Genomic DNA, 24,919 nt, shown 5'->3' with positions numbered 1-24,919 from the left:
CAGCCATCCTCTGTCGACTTTCCCAAGGAGATGTGAACCTGGAGACAAGAGGCCTGCTGTTGTACACAGTAGACCCGTTCTATGTCCCATGAGAGCGAGCGATCATTCCCATGGCAGCCCCCCCCCCCCAAAAAAAAAAAAAAAAAAAAAAAAAAAAAAAAAAACTTGTTTCCAACCTCACCTCGGCCAACGATCAACACGAAGCCGGTGACGTTGACTGGGGGGGTTCACGATCCACAGCAGACCGGCTCGATCTACCCCGTAGACGCATGCGGTTGGTCCGGCTAGCCCAACTTGCAGCAGCAGGTCGGCGGCTGTTCAGCATCCTGATTTGGGGGTTCGCCGCCCGAGGTGGATGGAAGCCGGATGAAACGGCACCCGCAGACACGGCTGCACCGGCCTGCTCTGGACCGCAGATGCCCTGCCAGAGAGGCCGATGGGAAATAGATGCAGTTGCGTCTGCTGTGTAGGAGGGTTGGAGAACGATGCATCGCATCTTGCGTGGTGGGCCTGTCAGCCCGATGCCCTGGCAAGGGTGGAAACTGGGGGGCGATGCGGGAGGGGTGGGTCGGGTTCTGCCAAGAGAATGTGCCAGCCAATCCAAAGCTCAGCCCACGCCAACCCCCCTGCTGGGCCGACGCAGGAAGGCAAAGAAAGTGGAGCGGCGACCGGTGGAGAGAGCTCCCCGTCCTCTTGGGCGGGCGGGGGGGGGGGCGGCCTATCCACCACGAGATTTCTTGTCGTCCCATGTGTAAGACATGAAGACGTTATCTTGATCTCATCGATGTATCTCTGATCGGAAGAAGAAACCGAGTCGCAACGCAATTGTCATGACCACGAGTTTTTGGATATCGATAGTCTGAGGAGCCGTGAATCACTATCGGGCGGCTTGCAATCTGCCCAGAGATTGCACACGTCCACAGTACGGTACAGTACGCAGTATTATGGTACCAAAGACGGAATGGGCCGAGAGCGTGTTGGGTCAGAGGTGTGAATCAGGTCGGGAAGTGGCCACACCGGGTCACGCTCTCCCGGTCTTTGTCGCATCGCCCTCGATCAGACAGGCCATCCTTGCTCAACACGGTCTCGAGCATCAGGCAATTCAAGGCCATCATCGTCTTCTCCTTTGGTGCCCTTGCGCTGAAGCTCCGTCTCCTTTTTGCACCCACCCCGGGCACACGACCTGACGTCGTCGAGTTTCATCCTTCTTCATCCCTTGGTTCCTAGTCCCCCTCCTCGGTCGCCCATGGTGCGTCCTCTCGCATTCTACCCATTCCCTTTTATTTGTTTCGTCTCTGTACCGCTCCCACGGCATCACCCACCCGACGCCCCGGCTGGCGCCATTGCCGTTCCATCGCTGTCTTATCGGCTGCCGCGCTGCAGGTGGTGGTGCAGTGTTGCAGCGCTGCGGTAGCAGTGCGGTCGCCGAGGTGCACACAGTGCAGCCTCCAGGGATCCAGCCTTGTGATAAGCGCTTCCCCCCTCACCCGTCCCCGACTCGCCGACCCGAGACAAACAGACGAGACAGAGCAGTCCGTCACCACGCTGCCCTATCCGTGCTCTCCCATCTCCTCTCCCGCAAAAGCTATCCGTCCGTGCCCAAGTGAGGCAGCTTCAACAGCTCGCCGCATCCTTGACCATCCTCCCATTCCATCCATCCATCCCTCCATCCATCCCTCCATCCATCTCCATCGCTATTATCCTGTACAGCCGTACACACTTGTGACTCTACAGCTCCCTCATAGCATCATTGCCGAAGCCAACCAGGGCCTGCTTTGTCGTGTCGATGCTGGTTCATGACCCCATCGGAACAAGCAAGACACGTCAACGACATCACCCACGGCAGCAGCGCTATCATCCATAGCAAGCCCATCGGAAATCATGGCTACCATTGCCCTCTCTCGGCCGGTCGCGCCACATCGCGCCTCGTCCGTGGCCTCGTCGGCCACCAGCTCACCCGCTGCCGGTGCCGCGGCCACCACCACCACCACCACCACCACCATTACGCTTGACACTCACCCCACGCCCGCTTCGCGACCCGTACCCGTCCCCAACAAGCACATTCCCGTATGCCCCCCGGGGCCCATCCCCCAGCAGGAGCCCACCACCCCGCCGCCGTCTCCCCAGAAGGAAGACGAGGCCCAGGTGCTCTCCTCGCTGCTCTTCCCTCCCGATAAGTACCCGTGCGAGGAGATGGGCCACCTCCGCATCTACAAGATCGACGCCGACGACGTCGCTGCCGCCGTCGACCATCTCGCCCGCCAGCCCATGCCCGACCCGTCCCTCGTCTTCCCCTGGCTTCACGGCCTCCATCCTGCCAACCCCATCCAGCAGGCCTTCTTCGTGGCGCGCAAGCGCTCCCTTCGCCGCACCCCTCCCTGCCTGCGCGGCATCACCCTCGTCAAGGCCGACGGCGACCTCAACGTCTCGCGCCTCAAGGGTGCCATCGCCCCGCAGGAGTTCCTGCAGCCGGCCTCCGCCAGATCCTCCTCGGTCCCGGAGTTCCTCGACGTCGACCCCAAAGAGGGCTTCTCGGTGCGCAACTTCCACATCCAGCCCGCCAAGTCGGCCATGACCTCCGACATTGTCGTCTACGGCACCGGCAACCCCGCCGACGACGAGGCCGCGCGCACCCTGGCCTGGGACATCGCCGCCGCCCAGCAGCGCTGGCGCGACCGCCACGAGGCGATGCGCCATCCCCTCCCGCGCTACAACACCTTCCTCTGCACCAGCCGCTTTTCCGACTTCGAGGACCGCCACCCGCACCTTGTGTCGGTCAACTCGGCCGGCCTCCTCACCGGCCAGGTGGTCGACTTCTTCCACCAAGAGCGCCGCGAGATGTACGAGATGACTCGTGCCTCCGAGATCTCGCACAACGTCTGGCTCGGCCCGACCCCGGAGGCCGGCTCGGCAGAAGAGCAGGCCTACGACGTGCTCATCGAGTGCAGCGACGCCGGCCGCCTCAACCCGGCCGCCGTGCGCGCCGTCGCCGAGCTCCCCGACGACGAGTCCAAGCAATACCACATCGAGTTCCCCTCCTCGGGCAGCATCCTGCCCCCCTCCTGGCCGCGCGCCGCCGAAGCCGACGCCATCGTCGACGCCTGCCGCTGGATCTACAACCTCGCCCATGGCACCCGCCCGGCGGGCCCGTCCCCAGGGGCGTTGCACGCCGATCCGAACGCCCAGTATCCCGGCACGGAATCGGATCCCAACGATACCACCCTCAGCGCCCGCCCTCGAAAGGTTCTTCTCCACTGCTCCGATGGGTACACCGAGACGACCATGCTCGCCGTGGCCTACCACGCCTTCGCCACCGGCCAGCCGATCCCCGACGCATGGCTCGACCTGCACGTCAACCACCGGAGGAACATGTTCGCCTACCCCAGCGACGTGGCTCTCCTCACCACGCTCGCGCCGGGCTTGTTACGGGCATCGCCGCGCTGCCCCGACGCCATCCTCTCCCTCTCCTCGGACGAAGCCGTCGCGTCCGCCCTCCAAGCGGCGGAGCCGAGGTGGTTCGCCGCCTTTGACGGGTCGTTTCCCTCGAGGGTGCTGGATCACCTGTATCTGGGGAATCTGGGGCACGCAAACAATCCGGATTTGCTGCGCGCGCTGGGGATCGGACAGATGCTGAGCGTGGGCGAAACGGCCATGTGGAGGGAAGGAGACCTCGAGGACTGGGGAGAGGACAACCTCTTGACGGTGAGGGGGGTGCAGGATAACGGCATTGACGAGCTGGGAGGCGAGTTTGAGAGGTGTTTGGGCTTCCTGGGTGCGTTTCCTTCTTTCCATATATCCATCCCTTTTCATCTTCGCACCCGATCCCAAAGAGGCCCGGGCATTTTTGCTGATGAGGATGGCGTACTGACATGAGCATGATGGCACAACAGAACGAGGACTTGCCCGCAACACGGCAACCCTCGTCCACTGCCGCGTAGGCGTCTCCCGCTCCGCCACCATCTGCATCGCAGAGGTGATGCGACGGAAGCGCATGTCGTTTCCGAGGGCCTACTGCTTCGTCCGAGCCAGGCGGTTGAATGTCATCATCCAGCCGCATTTGAGGTTCGTGTACGAGCTGCTCAAGTGGGAGGAGCGAGAGCTCAACCGCCCCCTGAGCCAAGGCGGCTACGATGGTGACGACGGTTGCGATGGCGTGGGTCGATGGAAGAGGGAGCTCGAGTGGGCAGAGATTGCCCGCGAGATTGCCCTCATGAACAGGCCCTACGCGAGATGAAAGCCGGTTGTCCTGAGGCTGGTTTTCTTTGGGGAGGAGTAGCGGGGAGAGAGTTCCTCTACCCTCCTCCTCCCCCGCGACGCTTCCATCACCCCTCCCTTCCCGAGGGTGGAGGAGTCTGAAAGCTTGGGAGATACAGGGGGGAGACATGAATAGCGCCCGACGACCCTCCGGCCGAGACAACAGGACAACGGGGTGCCCATCCAACGTTATACCCTCCACACACCGTCGACAACGACCGTCACCTCGAGGTCACTCCCTCCCTTCTTACTACCTATCGTCTTACCTACCTGCGCACCTACCTCCCCACCTGGCAGGGGAGGGGAGGGGGGGGAGGGTATACACATGATACCTACCGCCCCTGCGCGACTCCGACGCGCCACCTCGATGATCGCCTCTCTCTCTCAACTTTTACCGCAGCCTCTGCGATGACGTTGACGACCTTTTTCTTCTTGCCTTGTCTGCTTCTTTTTGTTTGTCTTTTTAGCTTGCCCCTTCGCTTCGTCTTTCTACGCCAGGCCAGCTCCGGGTGGATGTTTATGTATTGCTTCGTATTCATCGTTAATATGTTCCTCTCGCAGATGCTTTCGTTGCCTTTTTTTCTCTCATGCTGATGGATGCGTTGTTCTTTTGGGCGGGCGGGTGTTCTTTTGCTGTTTCTCTGCGATCTTTTCTGGGTTGGGTTGGGTTGAGCGGCCTCCTTTTTTTTCGGATGATGCTACGGAAGGTGTACCGATGATGTTACGGGGGGGGATGGAGATGGAGAAAGAGCTAGCAGGCTATCAGCCGCGTACGGGACTGGCTCGGAGGGTTTCTTGAGTTTTCTTTTCTTTTTTTTTTCTCTTTTTTTTTTGGGTTGGCGGCTGGCCGGGAAAGGGTGTTTTGCTGCTTGGGCTTTCTTTTGGAGATGGGGATACGGGGAATCGGGTGGGCAGGCCTGTGCGATGACGGTTATGATGGGGCTTGGGCTGGTTTTGTGTTCCCTTTCCTTCTTTCTTGGATCAATGGGCTGGTCCGTTGCTGGCCAGGGTTGATGATGCTTTGCTGGACCCGAGACATTGGTCCGTCCACCAGCTAGGGAGTGATTTGATGATAACAAAGTCTTGAATCTCTTGCTCGGCCCGTAAACTCAAAAACAAATGAACAAATGCATGAACGATCCTCTTAGAATCGACCGAGGCCGTTGCGGACCTGTCGTAAACCTCAGTCAAAAAAACAGCGTGGATGACGGCGTACCTAGGCGTTTGGGTAAGCTCCAGGGGATGATGTTTGCTCGCTAGCCGCTGCTCTTTTTTTTTTTTCTTCTTTTCTTTTTTTCCGAAGCACACGCTCCTCTCCTCTGCGTTGTCTGTACAGCATAGCACATCATCAGAAATAAGGAGAGCCCCGAAAAAACCAACAAGCGGGAAAGAAACGACACAGAAAAACACCGGTAACCCTCAAAACGCCAACCGTCGCTGTGCCCGCTACCCGCCCCACGCCCTCTGAAGAATAACGCCCGAGTGTGGAAGAAGACAGTCCGTTCCCTAGAACCTTCCCCCCCCCCTCCTCCTCCCCTTTCCAGACCAAGCTTGATATTAGTAGATGATTGTTTCAAAGAGAACCCAACCCGACCAACCTTCCCACGGCACAGAACCATCTCGACCCGTCCGCCACCACTCAGCCTTGCTCTTCTCCTCCCCGACACCCACTTGACTCTTCTCCCATTTTCTCCTCTGCTGCATGCAGGCCAATAACGCGCACCTCCTTCCCAACCCCAGAGCCGCTGTGCCCGCCTGCCTGTGCCTGTTTTGCCTGGGTCGACGCACAGGACGGCCCAAACATTTCCTCGCTACCCAAGTACCCCTCCGCCACCCTCGCGGCGCGTCGCAGATCCTCGGAGGCAGGCGTGCGCCGGAGCTTCCACGGCACGAGGCTCGCCCTCCAAGCGTCGGCGATGGCGGCGGCAAGGATCCTCCTGCTCGCGGGGACGGGGCGTGGTTCGATTTGTGCCGCTGGTGCCGATGATGACGACAATGACGAGGAGGATGATGCCCACGGGCCGACGCTGGTTGGAAACCATCCTGCTCCTCCTCTTCCTTCCTTCGCCTCGGCCAGCACAGGCAGAGCCGGGGGAAGGGCAGCGATGATTTGTGGTGGGCACGAGTCGCTGGAAGCGGAAGCGGTCGAGGCCTAGGAGCCGTACCCGGAGGCTTCCATCTTATCGTTCCGGTCCAGGAGGCTGGTGGCATCGTTAACAAGCCTGGCCCCCCGCAGCAGACATGGGGGATTACGAGGGAAGAGAGACATACGAATACTGCCTCACCAAGACCCCCTCCCCACCGTGCGTCAAATCAATGTGAAAGACGTAAAAGTTGCCGTCGCTGGCCGCCACCATCAGGTTCGGCGAGCTGTTGGACATGGCCACCACGCTCCTGAGCGGCGCTCCGCTAGCAGCAGCAGCAGCAGCGCCGCCGCCGCCGCCGCCGCCGAGCGCCGCAGACGCCAGCTTCCCCGCGGCGCCGCTGTTCGGCTTGGGAATTTTTATGCTGGCGAAATCGCGCTGGGGCTCCCACATCTCCGTGACCGACTGCGGGAGATACGAGCCCACGGCTCCGGCGACGCTGCGGCCGACCATCTGCGACGAGCGGCGGATCAGGCCGCCGAGCGTGCCGCTCAGGCGCCGACCCGCGGCGGCGGGTTCGGGACGCTCCTCGCGGCGCGGGGAGGAATCGGTGTTGCTGCTGGGGGAGTCCTGGGCGCTGTCGAAGCTGCGGGAGCGGGACCAGCGGTTGGAGCGGGAGGCGTCGAGGGAGGGCCGGCCGTCCGGTTCGGGCAGGGCGGGGGCGGCGGGGGACGAATCCTGGGCGCCGGCGAGGCGGAAGATGTGGACGGTCTCGGTGGCGGAGGAGACGCACAGCAGGGTGCCGCTCATGTTGAAGGACATGCAGCTGATGGAGGAGGGGATGGTGCCGCGGCGGAACTGGAAGAGCTTGCGGCCGCCGGGGACGGAGAAGACGCGGATGATGGTGCCGGTCTCGGAGGCGGTGGCGACCATGGTGCCGTCCTTGTTGAGAGCGACGTGGGAGAGGGGCGAGCGGTGGGCCTCGATGATGTTGACGGCCTTGCCCGTGTCGGTGTCGAAGATGACGACCTCGCCCGAGGTGGGAGGGACGTACAAGGGCGGGGGCGGGGCGTGCGAGGGACGGCGGTCGTTCTGGTCGTCGCGGGCCTTGGGCATGGGGTAGGCCATGTAGCAGCGTTCCGAGGAGGGGGACAGGGAGAAGATGGCGTTGGGGTTGGGCGAGGTGGCGATGGTGTGGAGGAGGCCCATGTTGGAGATGTCGTAGAGGTAGATCTCCTCCTCGAGCACGACGGCCATGCGCTTCCTGTTCAGGCGGACGGCGAGCACGGCAGTGGGGAAGGTGAGCTCGCAGATGATGGAGCCGCGCTGGCGCAGGGGCTGGTCAGTCTGGGCACGGGCGAGAGAGCCGGAGAGGGCTGCGACGACGAAGGCGACGACGAACCTTTGTGTTTTGGACGACGAGATGTCGCGGGGTGCGGACAAAGGCAACCAGCGAGGTCGAGAAGAGCATCTCGACGCTCGAGATGTTGCCCTCATCGCTGTTGAAGATCTTGGAGAAGGGGTCGGTGTGGTAGATGCGGAAGCCTTTGCTCGAGGCCACCGCCATGCACGTGTGGTCCTGGTTGAAGGTGACGAAATTGAGGGATGCGGCCGACATGGTGGGCGGCGGCGGCGGCGGCTCGTCGGCCTCGGCTCGACTGTTTGGCAGTGCACTGCTCAAGCGGTTGTTGCAGCTGGCCGTCGGCGGCCCGATGTTTGGCGGGTGGGCGGTGATGGGGCGGGCTGCAGAGGACCGGAGATCTCGAGGGGTTTGGAGGAGGGGAATGGAATGGGCCCCGAGGAACACCGATTGGAAATGCGAGGGGGGAAGAGAGAAGACAGCAGCGGTGCTTGTGGTGGCGGTCCAGCAAAGGAGACGGCAAGCAAGGCGGCCGGATAGGGCGGAAGACGACGAGGAATAATTTGCCGTGAAGTGGAGAGAGAGAGAGGGAGGGAGGGAGGGAGGAAGAGAAAGACGAGTTTGGGGGAGGGAGGAGGAGGAGGAGCCCTCTAGGAGGAAACGGTTGGAGGTAAGTGAATGGAGGTTTTGTTGGAGAGAGTTGAAGCTTCTGGCGGCCTTGGGGATAAGGTTAGGTACGTACACAGTGGGTCAGGTACCTTAGGTAGGAGGCCCACAGAAGCAACAAGAGATACCGAACCAACGACAGAAGGGCAGCACCTAAAAGCTGCCCGCCCGGTCCGGATTTTGGGGGGGGGGGAGAGGCGGGGACCGGGAGCGGGGGGATGCAGCGGAAGCTCAGGCCACACTTTAACTAGCTCTAAGTGGAAACCGTGCATGGACCACCTGCACTGCGTAATACTGCGTCATTCAGTGCCGGGGGGGGGGGGGGGGGGGCTGCCAGGTACCTTAGTTAGGTACCCTCCACTGACTAGGTCCCTCACTTCACCTAATGTAGGCCCGTCCTTGAGTCAAGATCTCACCAAAGGAAGAAAAACGAGGGGGGAGAAAGGCATGAAAATAAAAAAATAAAAAAAAATAATACCTACGAAAGGCGACTAATTTGGTGTTTCTTTCTTTTTTTCAACAAAAAAAGAGCCTGTTGTGTCCATCCTCCCATGGCCACCTCAAGTAACCAAGTCAAAATGAGCGAGCCGCTCTCCCATCTACAACTAGGTGCAAAACCACCGGAAGCTCCGTCAGTCACAATACGGCGGCATAGACCCAAGTACGTACGCGACGGCAGAGAGCCTTACGACAGCCGCGTCACCAAGTAATACCGCAGGGTAGGCAGGCAGCTGGCTGGTCAAGGTCAGGTACCTACTGCGTAGGTAGACAAGGTACCGGTAGGTCGTCTGTCTTGACAGGCTCACAATCCACCACGAGCAAGACCCCGATCGGATCGAGTGAACAAACAGACGAGCAACAAAACAAATCACCCGATGCCTGAGGCGCCTCCGTGACACAAACACGAGGATGACCGACATGCTGGTAGTATTAGATATCCCCCCTGCTGGATATGAAGATGCATAACGACATGTTTGTTGCCTTTCCCCTCCATCCTCCATGCTACCTGGTGTAGATGCCCCGATCCCGACGCCTCCTGGCCCAACGTCATGGAGGAGAAAGGCTTTCCCCCCCCCCCCCCCCCTCCTTTCTCTTAAGCCTCCGAGTCCGTTCTGCGCAACCACGTCACGTCCTGTTACCTCTGACCCCAACAATACAAACCCGGCAGCGGCAGCAGAAACCAGCCCGACGATAGGAGGGTCAAACATGGGTCGGATATCATTCCCTCCTCCGGCGCCCCTCCTCCACTCCCCGTCGCAAAGACATCGTTCTATCTTTGCTCACTCAGTCTTCTTTTTTTTTTCTCCTCCCTCTCACCGGCTGCTCGTCGTAACCATCACGTTCCGAAACGCATCCGAGATCTCCTGCACCGTCGGCGGCGGCGGCCTCTCCTGGGTCGTCGCCACCCCCCTCTCGAGCTGCTTCTGCATCAGGCTCAGCAGCACCGGCGGCAGCGCCTCGTCCGTCGCGCGAATCGTCAAGCGGAGCATCTACACAAAGCACGCAACTCGTCAGCAAAAAAAAGGCAGAAATAAAAAAAATAAAGAAAAAGAAAGGAAGAGAAAGAGAGAGAAAGAAAGAGAAACTCACCTGGCTCGCATAGTTTGGCTCCAGCCGCATCAAGCACCCAAACTTGCCCCCCTCGCTGGTATGCACCACGCTGGCGCCGACAAAGTTCCTCGGGTTGGGATCCACCCCGTTGAGCACCCCCCAGCGGAACCCTTCCACCACGGCGCGGACGAACCCTTCCGTCAGCTCCCGCTCGGCGTGCTTGGCGGCGGCGGCCAGGCCAAAGATGGCCTGGGCCTCGCGCGGCGCGCCGCCGATCTGCTTCCAGCGCTTGAAAAAGTCGTCGGCCGACAGCTCGGCCGGGTCCATAAACTTGTGCAGCGCGACGGGCAGCATCAGCGTCAGCGCCTGCAGGGCGCCCGCGATGTACGACACCCGGATGGTCGGCGACTTGGCAAAGACGCGCTTCGCCTCGAAGAGCACCACCTGCTGCGTCTGCCCGCCCTGGCTCAGCGTCGGGTCCGGCAGGCCCTTGATGTCCCACCCCAGGTTCGGCCGCTCCGCCTCGTCCAGGTCGAGCGTCGTCGTGACCGACGTGATGAGCGCCGGCGTCTTGTTGGTGAGGTACAGGATCAGGCACGCCATCTGCCCGCGGTACTCGGACCGCACGCCCACCTGGATCTGCCCGTCCTCGTAGAGCACGCCGTCGGCGCGGAGCATGAGCCGGTTGTAGCCGCGCTCCCAGCCGGGAGACAAGTGGGCGGCGCTGGCGAGGTTGGGGGGCTTGGACGGCTTGGCCGCGTCGGCGGCGGCGGCGGCGCCGCCGCCGCTCATGTCGAGGCCGGCGAGGTCGTTGGCCGCCGAGCTGCTTCCGTTGGCGGGGGCTCCCGGCACCGGGCCCTGGGTCGTAAACGCGCGCTTGAGGCCGCCGGGCTTGATGGCCATGGAGAGCTCGGCCGCGTCGGCGTTGGCGTCCTTGCCGCCGACGACCCAGGTGCGCTTGTCGCTCGTCTTGGCGTGCTTTTGGTGCAGGCGGGAGAGCAGGGCCGACTCGCGCTCCGGGAAGGGGGGCATCTCGTCGCAGACGGTCCGCAGCAGGTCGTCGGTGGGCATGGTGGCCAGGGCCAGGTACTCGCAGGCGCGCTGCTGCAGCTCCGGGTCCAGCGCGTGGCTGTAGACGCTGAACGTGTTGAGCAGCTGCGGCTTGATCTCGGGGAAGAGGTTGACGAATTTGACAAAGGCCGACAGCACCATGCCGCGGGTGCTCGACGAGCAGGCGGGCAGCTTGTTTTGCAGCGCCAAAAACTGCTCGATGGGGCTGCACCCGCGCTCCTCGGCGATGAGGTGGCCGAACTCGCCCAGGATGTAGGCGCCGATCTTGACGAGCGTCTCGTGGCAGTGGTCCTGCTTGCAGTACTGCAGCGTGTTGCGGGCGGCGTAGACCTGGAGCTCCTCGTTGTTGGAGATGATCTGGATGACGCGCTGCCAGACCTCGTCGCTAACGTGGTCGCCGGCCATGGCGATCAGGCGCAGCGAAATGTCCACGTACCACTGCACGTCGGTGGCGTACTTTTCCGTCAGGATGGCGATCTTGAGCACCATTTCCTCGCGGATGGCAAAGTCGGCGTTTTGCAGGTAGTGCAGCAGCTCGGCCACGATGGTGCGCGCGTTGGACGCGTCGCACATGCTGTACAGGAGATCGAGGCCCTTGCGCCGCACGCTGATGTCGCGGTCCTTGAGCGACCCGATGATGATGTCCTGGTGCTGCTTGATGGGGTCCAGCGTGTCGGCCCGCGCCGCCAGGTGCGTCATGGCCTCGAGGCCCAGGTACCGCACGTTGGTCTCGCGCGACTGGATGAAGCGGCCGAGCCGCGACGAGATCTGCTTCATGAGGTCGTGCTCCGTGTCGAGGTGGATGATGAGGTTGATGGCCTCGAACAGCACCGCGTTGAGCGCGTTGTTCTGCTGCACGTTCTTGTTGGTCTCGAGGGCGAGGTCCAGAATCTTTTGCAGCGACTCGCGGATCATGCCGCGGACGTGGCCATCCTCGGACGGGGGGAAGTACTGCAGCAGGCGCAGCAGCTTGACCTGGATCCACGGGCACGGCACCTTGTAGTACAGGTAGTCGGGCGTGAACTCGCCGTCGATGACGATGCGCTTGAGGCGAGAGGCGGCCTTGACGTAGGCGCCCTTGTACGCCTCGAGGTCGTCCTGGGCGAGGGCCATGACCAGGGACGTCACCGAGAGGGCGACGCCCAGGTCCGGTTCGTCCATGAGCGAGACGATGCGCTCGGCCCATTGCGGCTGGACGATGGCGGGGTGCTTTCGGTAGAGGCGGAGCAGGGTGAGGGCGGCCTTTTTCTTGACGAAGGATTTGGAGGTTCTAGGCACGCGTTCGGTCAGTCGAGGTCTCTAGCCGCCCCAACAAGTCCTGGCGCCGGGTGGCCCTGCCAACGTACGGTGAGATCAACAGGCTGTGCACGTCGCCGCTGAGCACCTCTCCCATTTCCCGGCCGCCAATGTTGGCAATGGCGTGCAGCGCGAGGCAGTTGAACAGCTCGTTGTGGTCGACCAGGTCTTTCCGGATGCTGTTGAAGACGAGGTGCAGGAGCTCGTGTTTCTCGTGGAGGAACAGCGTCATGGCGAGGTAGCCGATCTGCTTCTCCGAGTACTTGGTGGCCGAAATAAGCTTGACGGCCTCGAGGTGCCCAAAGTCGACGTTCCACCCGAGGATGTAGATGTACAAGAGCTTGAGCCGGGAGAGGTCAGCTGGCCTGCCATGGGCACGAGAAGGAGGCGGAGCGCTCGGCCGACAAGACGCACCTTGCAAACGTATTTCTTCTTGTGGTAACCGCTGAGGTTGCCGTCTTTGAACTTTTGCCTGGACGCAGCGTTTAGCGTCACGGTTCCCTTGCAGCAGCAGCAGCAACAGCAGCAGCGTCGCAGCGTCGGACGTACCGAATGTTGGCCAGCTCCTTGTTGATGCGCTTTTCTTCGAGCTCGCGGGCGCGGGCGTTCCTCAGGTCGGCGATGAACTGGACCAGGCCGCGCATGTTGGCATTGCTGCTGCTGGAGCGGCCGAGGAAGCCGGTGCCCACGGAAGACGACATGGTGGCGATGATGATGAGGAGGAGGAGAAGGAGGAGGAGGATGGGCGTGGGAGACGGGCGATGATGGGAACGCGGTCTAGGCTAGGAAAGGAGGGCGTTGCGCTGGCTATGTGGGAGTGTGTGCCTTGTGGGCTCTCGGCCCAGCCTTTTGTTGGTCCGTCGATGGGTCGAACAGGGTCGGCGACGCGATTCAGGGCTTCAGCAACGATGCATGTTCGGAGATGGCGGAGCTCGGGCGGGAAAACGACCCGACGATGTCGAGCATGCGAGGTCACCGTGGTCGGGTCGCCCGGCTTGTCTGCATCTCTCGGCGGGGAACCTGGGGGTGTGTGGGAGGGCGCCGCAGGTGTCGAGAAGGGTCGTTGGGATCGCAATCGGGGCCGGCGAGCCGGGAAATCGAGACGCGGTGGTCGAGACGATGCTTGACGTGGTTGACGTTCAGGGGCTGGCGGTGCTTGAAAGATACGGTACGGGTCTTGTTGCATGCACAAGGAAATCAAGAACAACGTTACAGTATGTACATACATGGTACGCGATAATAACGTACGGCAATGATAGGGCCCGATAATTTTCCAGCGCCCAGAAGCCCCAGAGGCCCCAGAAGCCCCAGAAGCCCTGAAGCGCCGGCTGGGAAGGTCGCTAGCCCAGACCCCTTCAGCGCAGAGCCCCGCTGGAGTCGACGCGGATCCCATGCCCGGTTCGAGCTTTCCGCCGTCAAGAACCTAAGCTCGGGTCAACGGCCCAAACCGTTTCGGGCTAGGTACGTACCGTACCTAGGTACATCTACTGCGTACTAGAGGTATAGTAGAACCCTTAGGGGCCCCGCCGTCGCAGCAGCATGTCGGATAACTACATACCTACTTCAGGTACATACAGCCCCACCACAAAAGTCTTGCTTGGCATCTTCGATGAGAGCTCAAAAAAAAAGATCAAAAGCTTAGGTCTGATCCGTGACATCACTTCCCCGAGGTAACGTTATACTTGGACCGGAAGTGGTGTTACGGGACCCGTCTTCCCACCCCCTCCCCCCCCGGTCGGTCCCGGAATGCCAGGCCATTGTCGCCTGCCAGCAGCACTCCGAGGATGCGGCTGACGCTGGCCCGCGTAGGCCGGCCCCCGAGCCTGCTGCACCATCACGCCCCGTTCCCGCGACGGCGCTCACCACCACGACAACAAGTCCGATGCTACGCCTCCTTCCAGACCGGCGGCACCACGTTCCGCGTCTTCAACTCGCGCACCAAATGGCTCCAAAAGGAGCGGGCCGCCTCCGATCCCGCGCTGAGCCGCGAGGCCGACTACCTCAAGGACGAGGTGGCCATGCGCGTGTGCGAGCGGCTCCTTGTACTTCTCCCCTCCCCCGCCTTCTCTTCGTTTCTTGCCTCCTCTTTTGCGGCTCTTGTCTAACCGCCCTCGCAGGACATCAAACGCCACTTCCCCCGCGCCCTCGACCTCGGCGCCAACTCGTGCAACATCGCCCGGGCTCTGACGCGAGACAACCCCGACCCCGAGCTCCCCTCCTCCCCGCCCCTCGCCTCGCGCATCACCTCGCTCGTGGCCGCCGAGTCGTCCCCCGCCCTCCTCCACCGCGACGCCGACCTCCCCTTCAACGCCCAGCTCCGCCTCGAGCGGCACGTCCTCCCCGCCCCTTCGCCCTCCCCGGCCGACGGCGGCGTCAGCGGCGGCAGCGACGACGCCGAGGTTCCGCTCCCCTTCGAGACGGACTCGTTCGACCTCGTCCTCAGCAGCCTCTCGCTGCACTGGATCAACGACCTCCCCGGCATGCTGGGCGAGATCAACCGCGTCCTCAAGCCGGACGCGCCCTTCATCGGCGCCATGCTGGGCGGCGACACGCTGTTTGAGCTGCGCACGTCGCTCCAGCTGGCGGAGCAGGAGCGGCGCGGCGGCATCTCGCCCCACGTGTCGCCCCTCGCGGACGTGCGCGACGTCGGCGGGCTGCTGGGGCGGGCCGGGTTCCAGATGCTGACGGTGGACGTGGAGGACATTGTGGTCGACTACCCGGACTCGTTCGCGCTGATGCAGGACTTGCAGGCCATGGGGGAGGGGAACGCCGTGCTGGGACGGGAGATGGGCGGCCTGGGGAGGGATGTGCTGCTCGCCGCCGATGCCATCTACCGCGCCATGCATGGGAACGAGGACGGGTCCGTGCCCGCCACGTTTCGCATCATTCACATGATCGGTTGGAAGGAGAGCGAGAACCAGCCCAAGCCGTTGCCCCGCGGCAGCGGCGAGGTGAACCTGAAGGATATCTTGGAGAAGAAATAGGGGGGGAAAAAAAGTCTTGTTTTTGTAATTGTCCGGGACTTTCGTCCTGCGCGTGCCACCAATCACAAAGCAGCAGCAGCAGCAGCAGCACGTCTATAACACTCCTTTGTATGCATCAAGATACGATGGCCGAAGCCCGCCCGTCCAAGAACCCCCCAAAACCGCAAAAGTCTCCCAACGCCGTACAAGTGTCGCTTCTCTGGTCCCTTGCCCCTTCCCTCTCAATCTTTGCTCACACCCTCCGCCAGTCCGTCATGACGCGGCCTATGCACCCCAGCCCGGCCACCTCCACCACCTTTTCGTGCCAGCTGAGCAGCACGCTCATCGCGGCGCCCGTCGACTCGGACGAGGCGCCGGGGCGCGGTCCCATCTGGCTGAAGCCCGTCGGCTGCGGGGTGACGCGGGTGGGGGTGCGCGGCGCGCTGCCGCCCGGAGGCACGGTCGAGGCGGCGGCCATGCCCTTGTACCTGACGCATCGGGACGACCCTGGTCAGCTCAACCCATCGAGAACAGGAGCCTATCCATCGGGGTGGGGGGGGGGGGGGGGGGGAGAAGGGGCAACAACGCACAGGTACTTCATCAAGACATCCAGGGCCTCGCTCCCGCCCTCGCTCGCGTAGATCCCCCTCAGCACGGGCGTCATGTCGCTCGCCTTGATGCTCTGCAACACCTCGACCACGGTCTGCAGCGCCGCCTCCTTGGCCGCCTCGGTGTTGCTTCCGCCGTTCTCGTAGACGGGCGACTCGAGGCAGGCGCGCAGGGCGCCCTCGGCGTCGCCGCCCCGCAGGAGCTGGCGCACGCGGGACGTCAGGGCGCGCACATCGGCCTCGGAGATCTCGGGCACGGGCGGGCGGAGGGCCGAGGTGTCGAAGTTGACCGAGGAATCCTCCTGCAGGGCGTCGATGTTGATGGTCCGCCAGACGTCGGTGAGGGTGTGCTGCGTGTGTTCGCGGATGATGGACATGGCGGGCGAGCTGGACGGGGTGGTGCGGGCGGCGGCGGCTTCGGTGGGATAGGGGGGGTGTTGGCGATGGGTTCCGGGAAGGGAGAGGGGGTTGGTCTATTGGTAGGATTGGTTTGTTGGAGAGGTCGGCGACGGGTCGGGATGACGTCGTTGCCGACGTTGCTCTGACGCTGGCGGTTGCAAAGGGAAGCGTCAGCGGCGAGATGGAGAGCAAAGAGGTGGTAGATTCAAAGAAGCGGCGACAATTGCCCGACGTCAGGTTCCAGCGCTGAGGTGGTTGTTACAGCAAGGAGCTCAGCCCCGCACCCGCTGCAGCTGCCTCGCGGAACTGTGGGGCCCGGCACGGTCCCCCCTGTCAAAGCCATCCCGGATCTGCGAACCACCGTTCATACCTGAATTACCGCCACAATCCAGGTAAATACGTATCAGCGGTTGTGTGTTCTGAAGTGTACAGTATTATTGTACGAAGAACCGAAGCAGAAATGAGACAAAATAGAAATGTTGAAAAGTAAGAGCTCAGCAGTGTTTTTTTTTTTTTTTCAAAAAAATTCAAAAAGGAGAGGAAGAATGAAGAACCAGATTTCCCCCAGAGAATGAATGACAAGGACTTGAAGTAATAGAGCACAAAAGGCACTGCCTCGCTTGTTTACTCACCCCCTGAAGGTCTCGGGGTCACCATTCAATTCCTGTCCCTTGAAGTAACAACACCATCAGTACACAGGGTAGGAGGGAACAAGCTCGGTGTCTGATCCAGACGTCATCACGCAAGTTCCCAAGCTCAGGTCTTCGATCCGGTCTCGATTGTCAGCGTGTACGATGTCTGAAGATAGGTAGTTACAGCTACCGTAGGTACACAGTACTCGGGGCGCCGTCATGAACAAGCGCGAACGAACCCCCTTCGGGCTTCCTACCCGCCATATCCGCCATCCCCTCCATCTCTTGCACCCACCTGGGTCCGCCCTCCCCCCTAGACCGGAACCTAGAAACACACCGTCTCCGTCACCACCCTCCCCGTCCCCGTGATCGTCGTATACTTGACCCTCGTCGTCGGAAACACCTGCGTCAGGACGTCCACCACCGCCGTGCCCGTCAGCGTATGCACCGTGTTGTCAACGACCGTCACGGTCGTGTACACCACCGTCAGCACCTCGCGCGGCGGCAGGTCGTCGAACCAGGTGCTCTTCTGCCGCCCCTCCAGCTTCCCTCCCCGCGCGCGGCGCTGGAGCCCCGGCGGCGGCGTCGGCGTCGGCGTCGCGCACCCGGCCGCCTGGCTCGTCACCGTCTGCGTGCGCGTCGTCGTCTGCGTCACCGCCGTCCACGTCGACGTGACCACGGGCCGCGGGTTGAGGCTGTTGCACACGGTGAACACCCCCCCGTCGCCGCTGCCGAGCTCCACGGACGTGTCCGTCCAGATGGCCACCGTCTTCTTGGTGACGCGCGTCACCCCGGGCTCCGTGAACCACTCCCAGTCGGCCGGCTCCGCGGTTCCCGACGGCGCCGCGAAGCCGGGGATGGTGGTCGACCGCGTCACCGTGGTCAGGCACACGTCGGTGGTGGTGGGCCGGCCGGGGTGCGCGACGCTCCAGGTCCAGGTCAGGTGCTCCCAGTCGGCGTACGAGACGACCATGGTGTTGGTGCAGTGGTAGCGGTGGTACGTGTTCGCCTGGGTCGTGATCGTCACGGCGGGGGTGGACGTGGTGGTGTAGGTGGTGAGGGGCTGGCGGTTGGCGTCGGTCACGGTCAGCGTCGTGCCGTACGTCCTGGTGACGGTCGTCGTCGTCGTCGTCGTGTCCGGGCCCGGCGGCGGGAGGACGTGCTCGTACGTGATGCAGTCCGTCGTGATGGTCTGGGTGGTGATGGACGAGGGCACGACGGTTGACCATGTCCATGTGGCGGTCGACGTGACGGTCGGGTCGAGCGGGTTGACCGTGGCGGTGTAAGTCACAAAGGACGTTGCTTCTTCGGTGACGGTGACGGTCTTGTCCCGACGCACGATGGCCGGGTTATCGGCCTTGACGGGCGTGGCCGCTGCGAGCTGTAGCAGGCATGCCGCAGCGACGACGAGCCCCAGACCTGGAATCCCCATGTCTGCGTGATCAAGTTGAGAAGGTGAGGTTCGGGCGGAGGTAGGCGGTGACCGGTCTGGCCAAAGGTGTGCTGCTCGTGGAAGTCCATCGTGACGCCGAGGTTACTTATACCAACGGAGCGCACCCATCTGCCCTCTCGCTTCCCCAAGAGCCATCTCCTTCTCGTACAACCCCCCCGCCGGCCCGCGCCATGTCTCATCCCCGGATGACAGACTGCTTACCGCTGAACGAGTCAAGGCGGGTTGTGGGCACACCGTCCAGCAACTACGATAGGATCCCACGCCCAGCTGCACGGGTCTTCTTGTTGGTACCAGCTTGGTCAAGGTGCAGGAACGGGTAGACCACGCGAGAAAACACCAAAGAGGAATCGCGGAGTCATGGATGGGTCTGTGGGTGGGAGTGGCATTGAGCTCTAAGCGGGCGGCATCTTGCCCAAGGCGGAGAAGAGATCTCCACACGAGGTGTCGTCGTCCCAGGTCCAGCGTCTCAAGCTGAGAAGGGCAATGCTGCGGTCGCTGTGTCGAGTAGTATCTGCAACCCGACGGAGGCACGATGCGCTATGCAAGAATGTGTCCCATGACTACCTACGTACTTGCAAGCCCCCCCCCCTCCGCGCGCGCTCGTCGATACTTGCGCGGGCCGTGGGCGCCACATCCCGCTTCCGTCTCCACGATGCTGTTTTCTGACAAAGATGCAGCCTGACGCGTCACCGCCCACGGCCCATCGATCGACCGGCGGATATGTGGATGTATGACTTACAAGAACGTAGGAGAAGAGGGCATGGCCGTCAATCTCGCCGATTGGTGAAAGACAAGACCGTACCGGTCTCATTGGCGGGTTCGTATAAGCCCACCCCAGGTAACCCGCGGATCAGGAATAGGCTTGCGGGATTCCGCTGACCTTGGTACCTCGACTTCTATCATGTGCCCGGCGACTTTGTCGATGCATACGAAGGAAAGGCAGGCCTTCAGCGGCCATGCCTTCTTCCCCCGCAAGAAACCCTGCTTGCGGAGCCCGCGAACATGCAGCGCTGACGGTAACTTTGATACCCCCCCCCCCCCCCCCCCTGCACAGCGGTCGTCATCACCACACCATATCCTCGAAGCTGGATCGTCGTACGTAGGTAATACCCAGAACCCGTGGTCTCTCGGATCCTCGGATCACAAACGCACGAACCGAGTGGATGCTCCGTGGCTTTGTTGGCTGGAAGGAGTAGACGTGATGAAGTCGGTCCCTTCCTTTGACATCAATATTGCGGGATTTGAGCTCAAACCCACTCGATAGAGGTTCTGGAGATATCGTTATCCGGTGGCTTGACGAGCTCTCTTCCCCCCAGCGTTACCTTAGGATCGAGCTTGTTTGCCTCACTCGCTACGTCCGCGGCGCAACACCTTTCTGTCAGGTACTTGTTGAATGAATCGGACAAGACTCGGGGGTTGTGTTTTGTCCTCGGAGTGTGGAAAGCTAGATGCCTGGCCCTCGGTAAACAACATCGGGGGGGTATAACCAACCCCTCCCCATCTTTCAACCGTGTTTTGTCGGGGTAGCATACAAGCGCATCCCTAGGTGATTCGGCTGGTATTGTATGTTCCAGTGTGGACCAGTCGAGGCTGGCGGTTGTAGAAGAGAATGATGTTGTTCCCATCGAGCCATCTCCTTCCACCGCCGATGTAGCACACTCCTCGTCCAACCCTTCTCCAGGACCCAGCGACCTATCCTTCTTGTCCACACAAGCGATGCGGTGGGGACGTTCAAGATCAACCAAGGATGGGACTGGCCATCGATCTCGCACGTTCTGCACAAAACGCCCCTGAAATGCTTCCCGGGTTGCGAGGTGTATGCAGTGACGACACTCTCTAATAGGGCCTCACATACAGAATATGTTGATGCGTTCGTCATGGTGAGGTGTTGTCTGATCGCCGCTACGTCCTACAGGGTTTGATTTCACCTACCGTCGAACCATAATGCAAGGACATGATACAGACATGACACGCACGATGGCACGTTTTTGTGAACATAACGATCAATGTCCCCTTGGGAACGGGCGCCCTGTTTCTTTGCCACGCCAGAGAGAGCAGAGGAGAGGGAGGGAGGGTGCGTCAGCGTCTCGCTGCTCTCTTCTCGTGAGAGCAACGATTCCACGCTCTCTCCCCACACGCACAAGACAAACCCCCGACCCCTCACCGGCCCCCTCAAACGGGGAGGAGATGCTATACATACAGGAGGTACCTCCACAGCGCACAGCACTGATGCCCAAGTTGGCCAAGTGCTGACGCTCAGCGGCACGTCCCGGCGGCGGTCATCTCAAGCGAAGCGTTCGCAGATAGGCGAGCCTCGCCAGTTTCTCCGCGGCCGGGATAGAAAAGCCCAAGCGAGCCCGACTCCTTGGTGCAGGGAACCTCTAGGCCCGGCCTGGTCCTGCGGGAGGCGCATTACGCTAGTTAGCGTCAATATGCACATACTAGTTATACTATACAGCATTAGGGTATGTAGAGTAGAAACGGAGCAAGCCCCCCCCCCCCCCCCTTCTTCTCAAGAAGAAGACATGGAGGTCAAACGGTGAAGCGAAAGGGAACATTCAGAGCCTTACGTCCTTACGTCCCGCCTGCCCCTGATCAATCCTGATCAAGCAAGGTTCCTCGACGTCGGCCTACGTATACTAGTTAGCACGGGTTCCGTGCGAACAGCCACGGGAGCTACTGCGCTAGCGCACTGCTGTGTGCAGCAGAACGGTGGACGGAAGGGTTGGAGAACGAGCTCCCTCCTCAAAGAGGAAGCGACAGGACAAGGTGTGAGGATTCTAGAACCCCGATCCAGCTGAATCGGGAACTCGATAGCTAGGAAACGCTAGGCGGGGCGGAAGCGATGCCATGGTGTTCATTGATCATGGTCCCGGAAGGGGGCCGCCAACCGGGGGGGGGTTTTCTTAAATGGAGGCTCCACTCTGGAAAGTTAGCTTGGCTTGGGGCCGAGACATGCCGCCGCGGTGTTCCATGCTCGAGATGGCTGCTTCATTTCGATTTGTGACATGATCGGGGTCTGTTTTCCAAGTACGATGGTCTCATCGTCTTGGTTCGCATCGTTCATTCCATTGAAACACATGGCGAGATCTGCCGCGGGTGGCGTTTGGGGACAGCAACGCCGCCGCCGCCGCCGCCGAGATGCGCGCGTGGGAGAGGTTCATTTCACCGCTTGGCCATGGCGGGTAGGTGGGGAGGGATGCTTCATGGCGTTCATGAAGAGTCATTTGACGATGATCCAAACCCACGGTTCTGCCCACCGTTGTCAGGCCCTGGTCTTCCAACGTTGTTTTTTGTCAACACTTCAAGAGCGTCAAAGTCACGTCGCCATGTTCTGGCCAGGTACCATGAAAGCCGGACCGAATGAGATGACCCCAGCGCGAAATGTTAGCGACCCGGGGGAGGGGGGGGGGGGAGGAGAGAGAGGGGCTTGCAGGGTGACCCATCTTGCCGGGACCGCTCCGCGGGCCTGGGCAGGCCTGACCCTGGTGGGTCTCTAATGTCGATCGCGTGGAAGCGTTCCATGGTGCGGGACACATAGTATTTATGATCGCTCAGGGGGCAGTGGAGATCAGTGCGTTAGTGGGTGGGCCTGATGTTGGGTTGGGTTCGTTCGATGCCATGTTCGAGGTTGACTAGGGCATCGTCTCAGCTTGTCCGGCGGCAACAAGGCACCTTAAGCTAGCATTGTCAAGAGATAAACGGCCGTTCCGAGGCTTCAAGGCGCTTCCCTGGTAGAACCAGCAGGCGGCCGACCCGTTCTTGAAGCAATTGGCACGAGCATCAAGATTCTTCCTGTGTCTGGAATGTGCATTGTGTACATGTGCAGGTAGGTAGGTACCTGTGTGCTGGCGTGGGAACGTCATCTCAAACGGAGCCACCCGCTCGTCAAACCCCGCCCAAGGCCCAAGCGTCAAGTTCGAAACGGAGGCGGGCAGGTGAGGGTGGTGGTGGGCAGGATGCGAGGCGCTTCATTCAGCCTCGCCGAGACGTTTGCACAGGGCCGAAGGGGGTGGGTGGGCGGTTCAGCCGAAACGTTCCCTGAGGGCGGTTCGGTGACTCGAAACAACAGCTGCGGGTCGGGCAATGGCAGCAAGGCAACGCAACGCAACGCAATGCAGCAGCGTCGCAGCGAAACCTTCGAGAATATCTCGGAACACGCATCGCAGCGACGGATGTGCATGAGCTTGTCTGGGCGCGATGCAACCCGCCGCGACCCATTCTCGGGACCTCCGCCCGAGGCCTCACTCTCACGTTTTCTGTGCGGAGAGAAGCGGCGCGGCGCAGATACGACAAGCAGCGCATCAACGGGTGGCCCCAGATGACACAAGCGTGCTGTAGTGTGGCGGAGCATCATGACTGCAGGCAACATGGAATGTGGCCCTTTGTTGTGATGGGTTGTTCATTACTTCGACACGCTCTCCCCACGCACCGAGATCCCAACCGTCGCATCTCCCTTCTTCCTTTGCACCGTGAGAAAAAAAATCGCTCGGAGGATCGAACATTAATATCAGCCGCCGACTATGGTCACTTGGCGTGGGAAACGAGTATGTACCTAGGGGGGGCTGAGCCATTGCGCCAGATGAGGTCGAGCAAATGTTGGGGAGGTGATGGAAGTCGTGGGGGTCATGACGACGCGGAAAGGGTATCCGTTGCCCAGAATGGACGATTGGGGGGGACCGGTGGCTGGTGATTGAGGCTTTTCGGGCTGGCCTCCCATTTCATTATTCCCAGAAAACCACATGCGGGATGGATGTGGGATGTTGCGTCTGATATCAGAGGAGTCCCTGCAGCTGCAACCTCAGCTGTGCCTGCAGGTGGGAGATCGGTGGGACATGGAGGTTCCCATCGTCAACCGTCCTGTGTGTGGACCGGAGATGCTCTTGTTCTTGTTCTTTTCTTTTTTGTGAGGGGGGAGGTCCTCTTCATGTAACGTTAGTGGATAGTAGTGGAAATAGGTTCTGTTTTCCATGGCTGAAGAGGAAGCCCTGGAACGCTGCAGGAAGAAGCCCCGGAGGCATGGAAGGACGGGACGGAGAAGCAAATGGGGACGCACGGGGACCCACAACCCGGCGACGCGGAACCCGCCCGGCGGTCGTTCCCGGCGCGGCCCCTTTTTGGGATCCACGTGCGGCAGGGAGCCTTGGCACTTCCGGTTTGGGGAAATGGGACGTGTCGATTGGTCATTTCTCTGGCCTCGCCGCCTGCCACTCTTCCCTTTCTTTTCCCAGTCTTGTGAGCCCAGGCCAGAGCACGCCAAACGACTGGATTCAGTAAACGTGCATTAGCGTCCGCCACTCGCTTGTTGGCCTGCGCGCTGAACGGATCCATGCGCTTGGGACTGGAACATGTGCGCGTGGAGGCTGAACCGGACAGTCTTGCCATCCCTTCGACCAAGACGGCCAACGAGAGCCGAAAGCAGCCCTTTCCGTCAGGATGGCCTCCCCCCCCGCCCCAGCGTCGCGATGGGAAGGGATCGACTGCCTGCCGGTCCCTGAAGGCAAGGGAGTAACTATCTGGAAAGACAGCCCACCACACTTCCAAGGTTGCCTGGACAGCTTGTCCGTTTTCTGGCATCCCAGGGACGGGAGGTCGGGACCTCGATTCCTTGCCCCCCTCTGTCGAGCTGGTCCGAGGCGCAATCCACGGCACCACGATGTATTGCTCACACCAAATCCCAACCACCAAAACCCCGTCTGCTTTGGGTTCATCCGAAATCCGACCGGCCCAACCTGCACTGCCGCTCTTTTGTGTAACGACGCTTGCTTTCGAACGGGCCAATGGAACAAAAAAGTTCCCCAGGCCACAGCCCGTAACTTGCGTACCTAGGTGTAGTAGGTAGTTGCTTCCTGCCTAGGGAGATGACGTGATGACGCTGGACCATCTGCCTCATCCGCTTTGGCCTGGTCAAACCCCCCATCCTTTGGCTCACAACCACACATCCGTTCCGGCTTCGGCCCAGTCAGCGGCGCGGGACGGGCTCCAGGTTCCCAGGTCCCGGCTGACTCCCCGGCAAGAATACAACCGCAGTACGGTACGTCCGTAAGACGGGACACGGGTGCCAAAATGAACAAACCTGTCAAGTTTGATTGAAGGCACCGAACCATGTCCACTTGGGATTCTAGAACTGCCACCGAACAGAATGCCGTGTCAAGCCACAGGCTCCATGCATACCTACATAGAACGGCCAGGCCGCTCTCCAGACATGTATCAGGAACCGCAGAATCTCATGCGTGCGAACTGCCGACAGATTTCGGTGCCCTTCTATTCTGCCCCGTGCTTTTTTGCTTTTTTTTTTTTTTTTTTGCTTATCCAACCCCTCCATCTCTGAGCTAATGGCGATGCCGGCGTTTGGGACACACCATAGGGGACGGACGGGAGAGGCGCACCTATAGTAAGCGCCGCCCACCCTCAGCTTACTCAGTACCTCACCACGCCTTCAGCGCCCCGCCATCAACGTTACACTACAGAAGGCTCGATGTCCTGTGGTGAGGGGTTGCTTGCATGGTCGGCGCTACATAGTTGGAGATGCACAGCGCCGTCGAGTCCCTGCTATGAACATTGCTGTTGTGTATGTAGCTC

At 61.1% G+C, this 24,919-nt stretch overlaps 6 protein-coding genes across 6 annotated transcripts; 2 read left to right on the top strand and 4 right to left on the bottom strand.

Moving 5' to 3' along the window:
- Window positions 1-1,881: 1,881 nt before the first annotated feature.
- VTJ83DRAFT_6322 (uncharacterized protein) lies at window positions 1,882-4,234 on the top strand (the record flags this gene model as incomplete). Its single annotated transcript, XM_071013021.1, has 2 exons — window positions 1,882-3,772; window positions 3,891-4,234. The coding sequence occupies 2 exons, from the start codon at window positions 1,882-1,884 to the stop codon at window positions 4,232-4,234; spliced, it is 2,235 nt and encodes a 744-aa protein (XP_070863949.1).
- Window positions 4,235-6,406: 2,172 nt separating this feature from the next.
- On the bottom strand, window positions 6,407-7,956 carry VTJ83DRAFT_6321 (uncharacterized protein; the record flags this gene model as incomplete). Its single annotated transcript, XM_071013020.1, has 3 exons — window positions 6,407-6,455; window positions 6,526-7,664; window positions 7,741-7,956. The coding sequence occupies 3 exons, from the start codon at window positions 7,954-7,956 to the stop codon at window positions 6,407-6,409; spliced, it is 1,404 nt and encodes a 467-aa protein (XP_070863948.1).
- A 1,721-nt stretch (window positions 7,957-9,677) lies between these two features.
- Window positions 9,678-12,983, bottom strand: VTJ83DRAFT_6320 (uncharacterized protein; the record flags this gene model as incomplete). Its single annotated transcript, XM_071013019.1, has 5 exons — window positions 9,678-9,854; window positions 9,955-12,256; window positions 12,333-12,622; window positions 12,697-12,754; window positions 12,832-12,983. 5 exons carry the CDS (start codon window positions 12,981-12,983, stop codon window positions 9,678-9,680), a joined length of 2,979 nt encoding a protein of 992 aa, XP_070863947.1.
- Window positions 12,984-14,066: 1,083 nt separating this feature from the next.
- Window positions 14,067-15,266, top strand: VTJ83DRAFT_6319 (uncharacterized protein; the record flags this gene model as incomplete). Its single annotated transcript, XM_071013017.1, has 2 exons — window positions 14,067-14,324; window positions 14,400-15,266. The coding sequence occupies 2 exons, from the start codon at window positions 14,067-14,069 to the stop codon at window positions 15,264-15,266; spliced, it is 1,125 nt and encodes a 374-aa protein (XP_070863946.1).
- Window positions 15,267-15,498: 232 nt separating this feature from the next.
- VTJ83DRAFT_6318 (uncharacterized protein) lies at window positions 15,499-16,230 on the bottom strand (the record flags this gene model as incomplete). The annotated part of the gene is made up of 2 exons (XM_071013016.1): window positions 15,499-15,733; window positions 15,836-16,230. The coding sequence occupies 2 exons, from the start codon at window positions 16,228-16,230 to the stop codon at window positions 15,499-15,501; spliced, it is 630 nt and encodes a 209-aa protein (XP_070863945.1).
- Window positions 16,231-17,209: 979 nt separating this feature from the next.
- VTJ83DRAFT_6317 (uncharacterized protein) lies at window positions 17,210-18,316 on the bottom strand (the record flags this gene model as incomplete). Its single annotated transcript, XM_071013015.1, has 1 exon — window positions 17,210-18,316. One exon carries the CDS (start codon window positions 18,314-18,316, stop codon window positions 17,210-17,212), a length of 1,107 nt encoding a protein of 368 aa, XP_070863944.1.
- Window positions 18,317-24,919: the final 6,603 nt, after the last annotated feature.

The sequence above is a fragment of the Remersonia thermophila genome, chromosome 6 (genome assembly GCF_042764415.1).
Source record: "Remersonia thermophila strain ATCC 22073 chromosome 6, whole genome shotgun sequence".
NCBI classification, from domain to species: Eukaryota; Fungi; Ascomycota; class Sordariomycetes; order Sordariales; family Chaetomiaceae; genus Remersonia; species Remersonia thermophila.
Note: the sequence above shows the minus strand (reverse complement) of the source record. Positions and strands in the feature narration are given on the sequence as shown.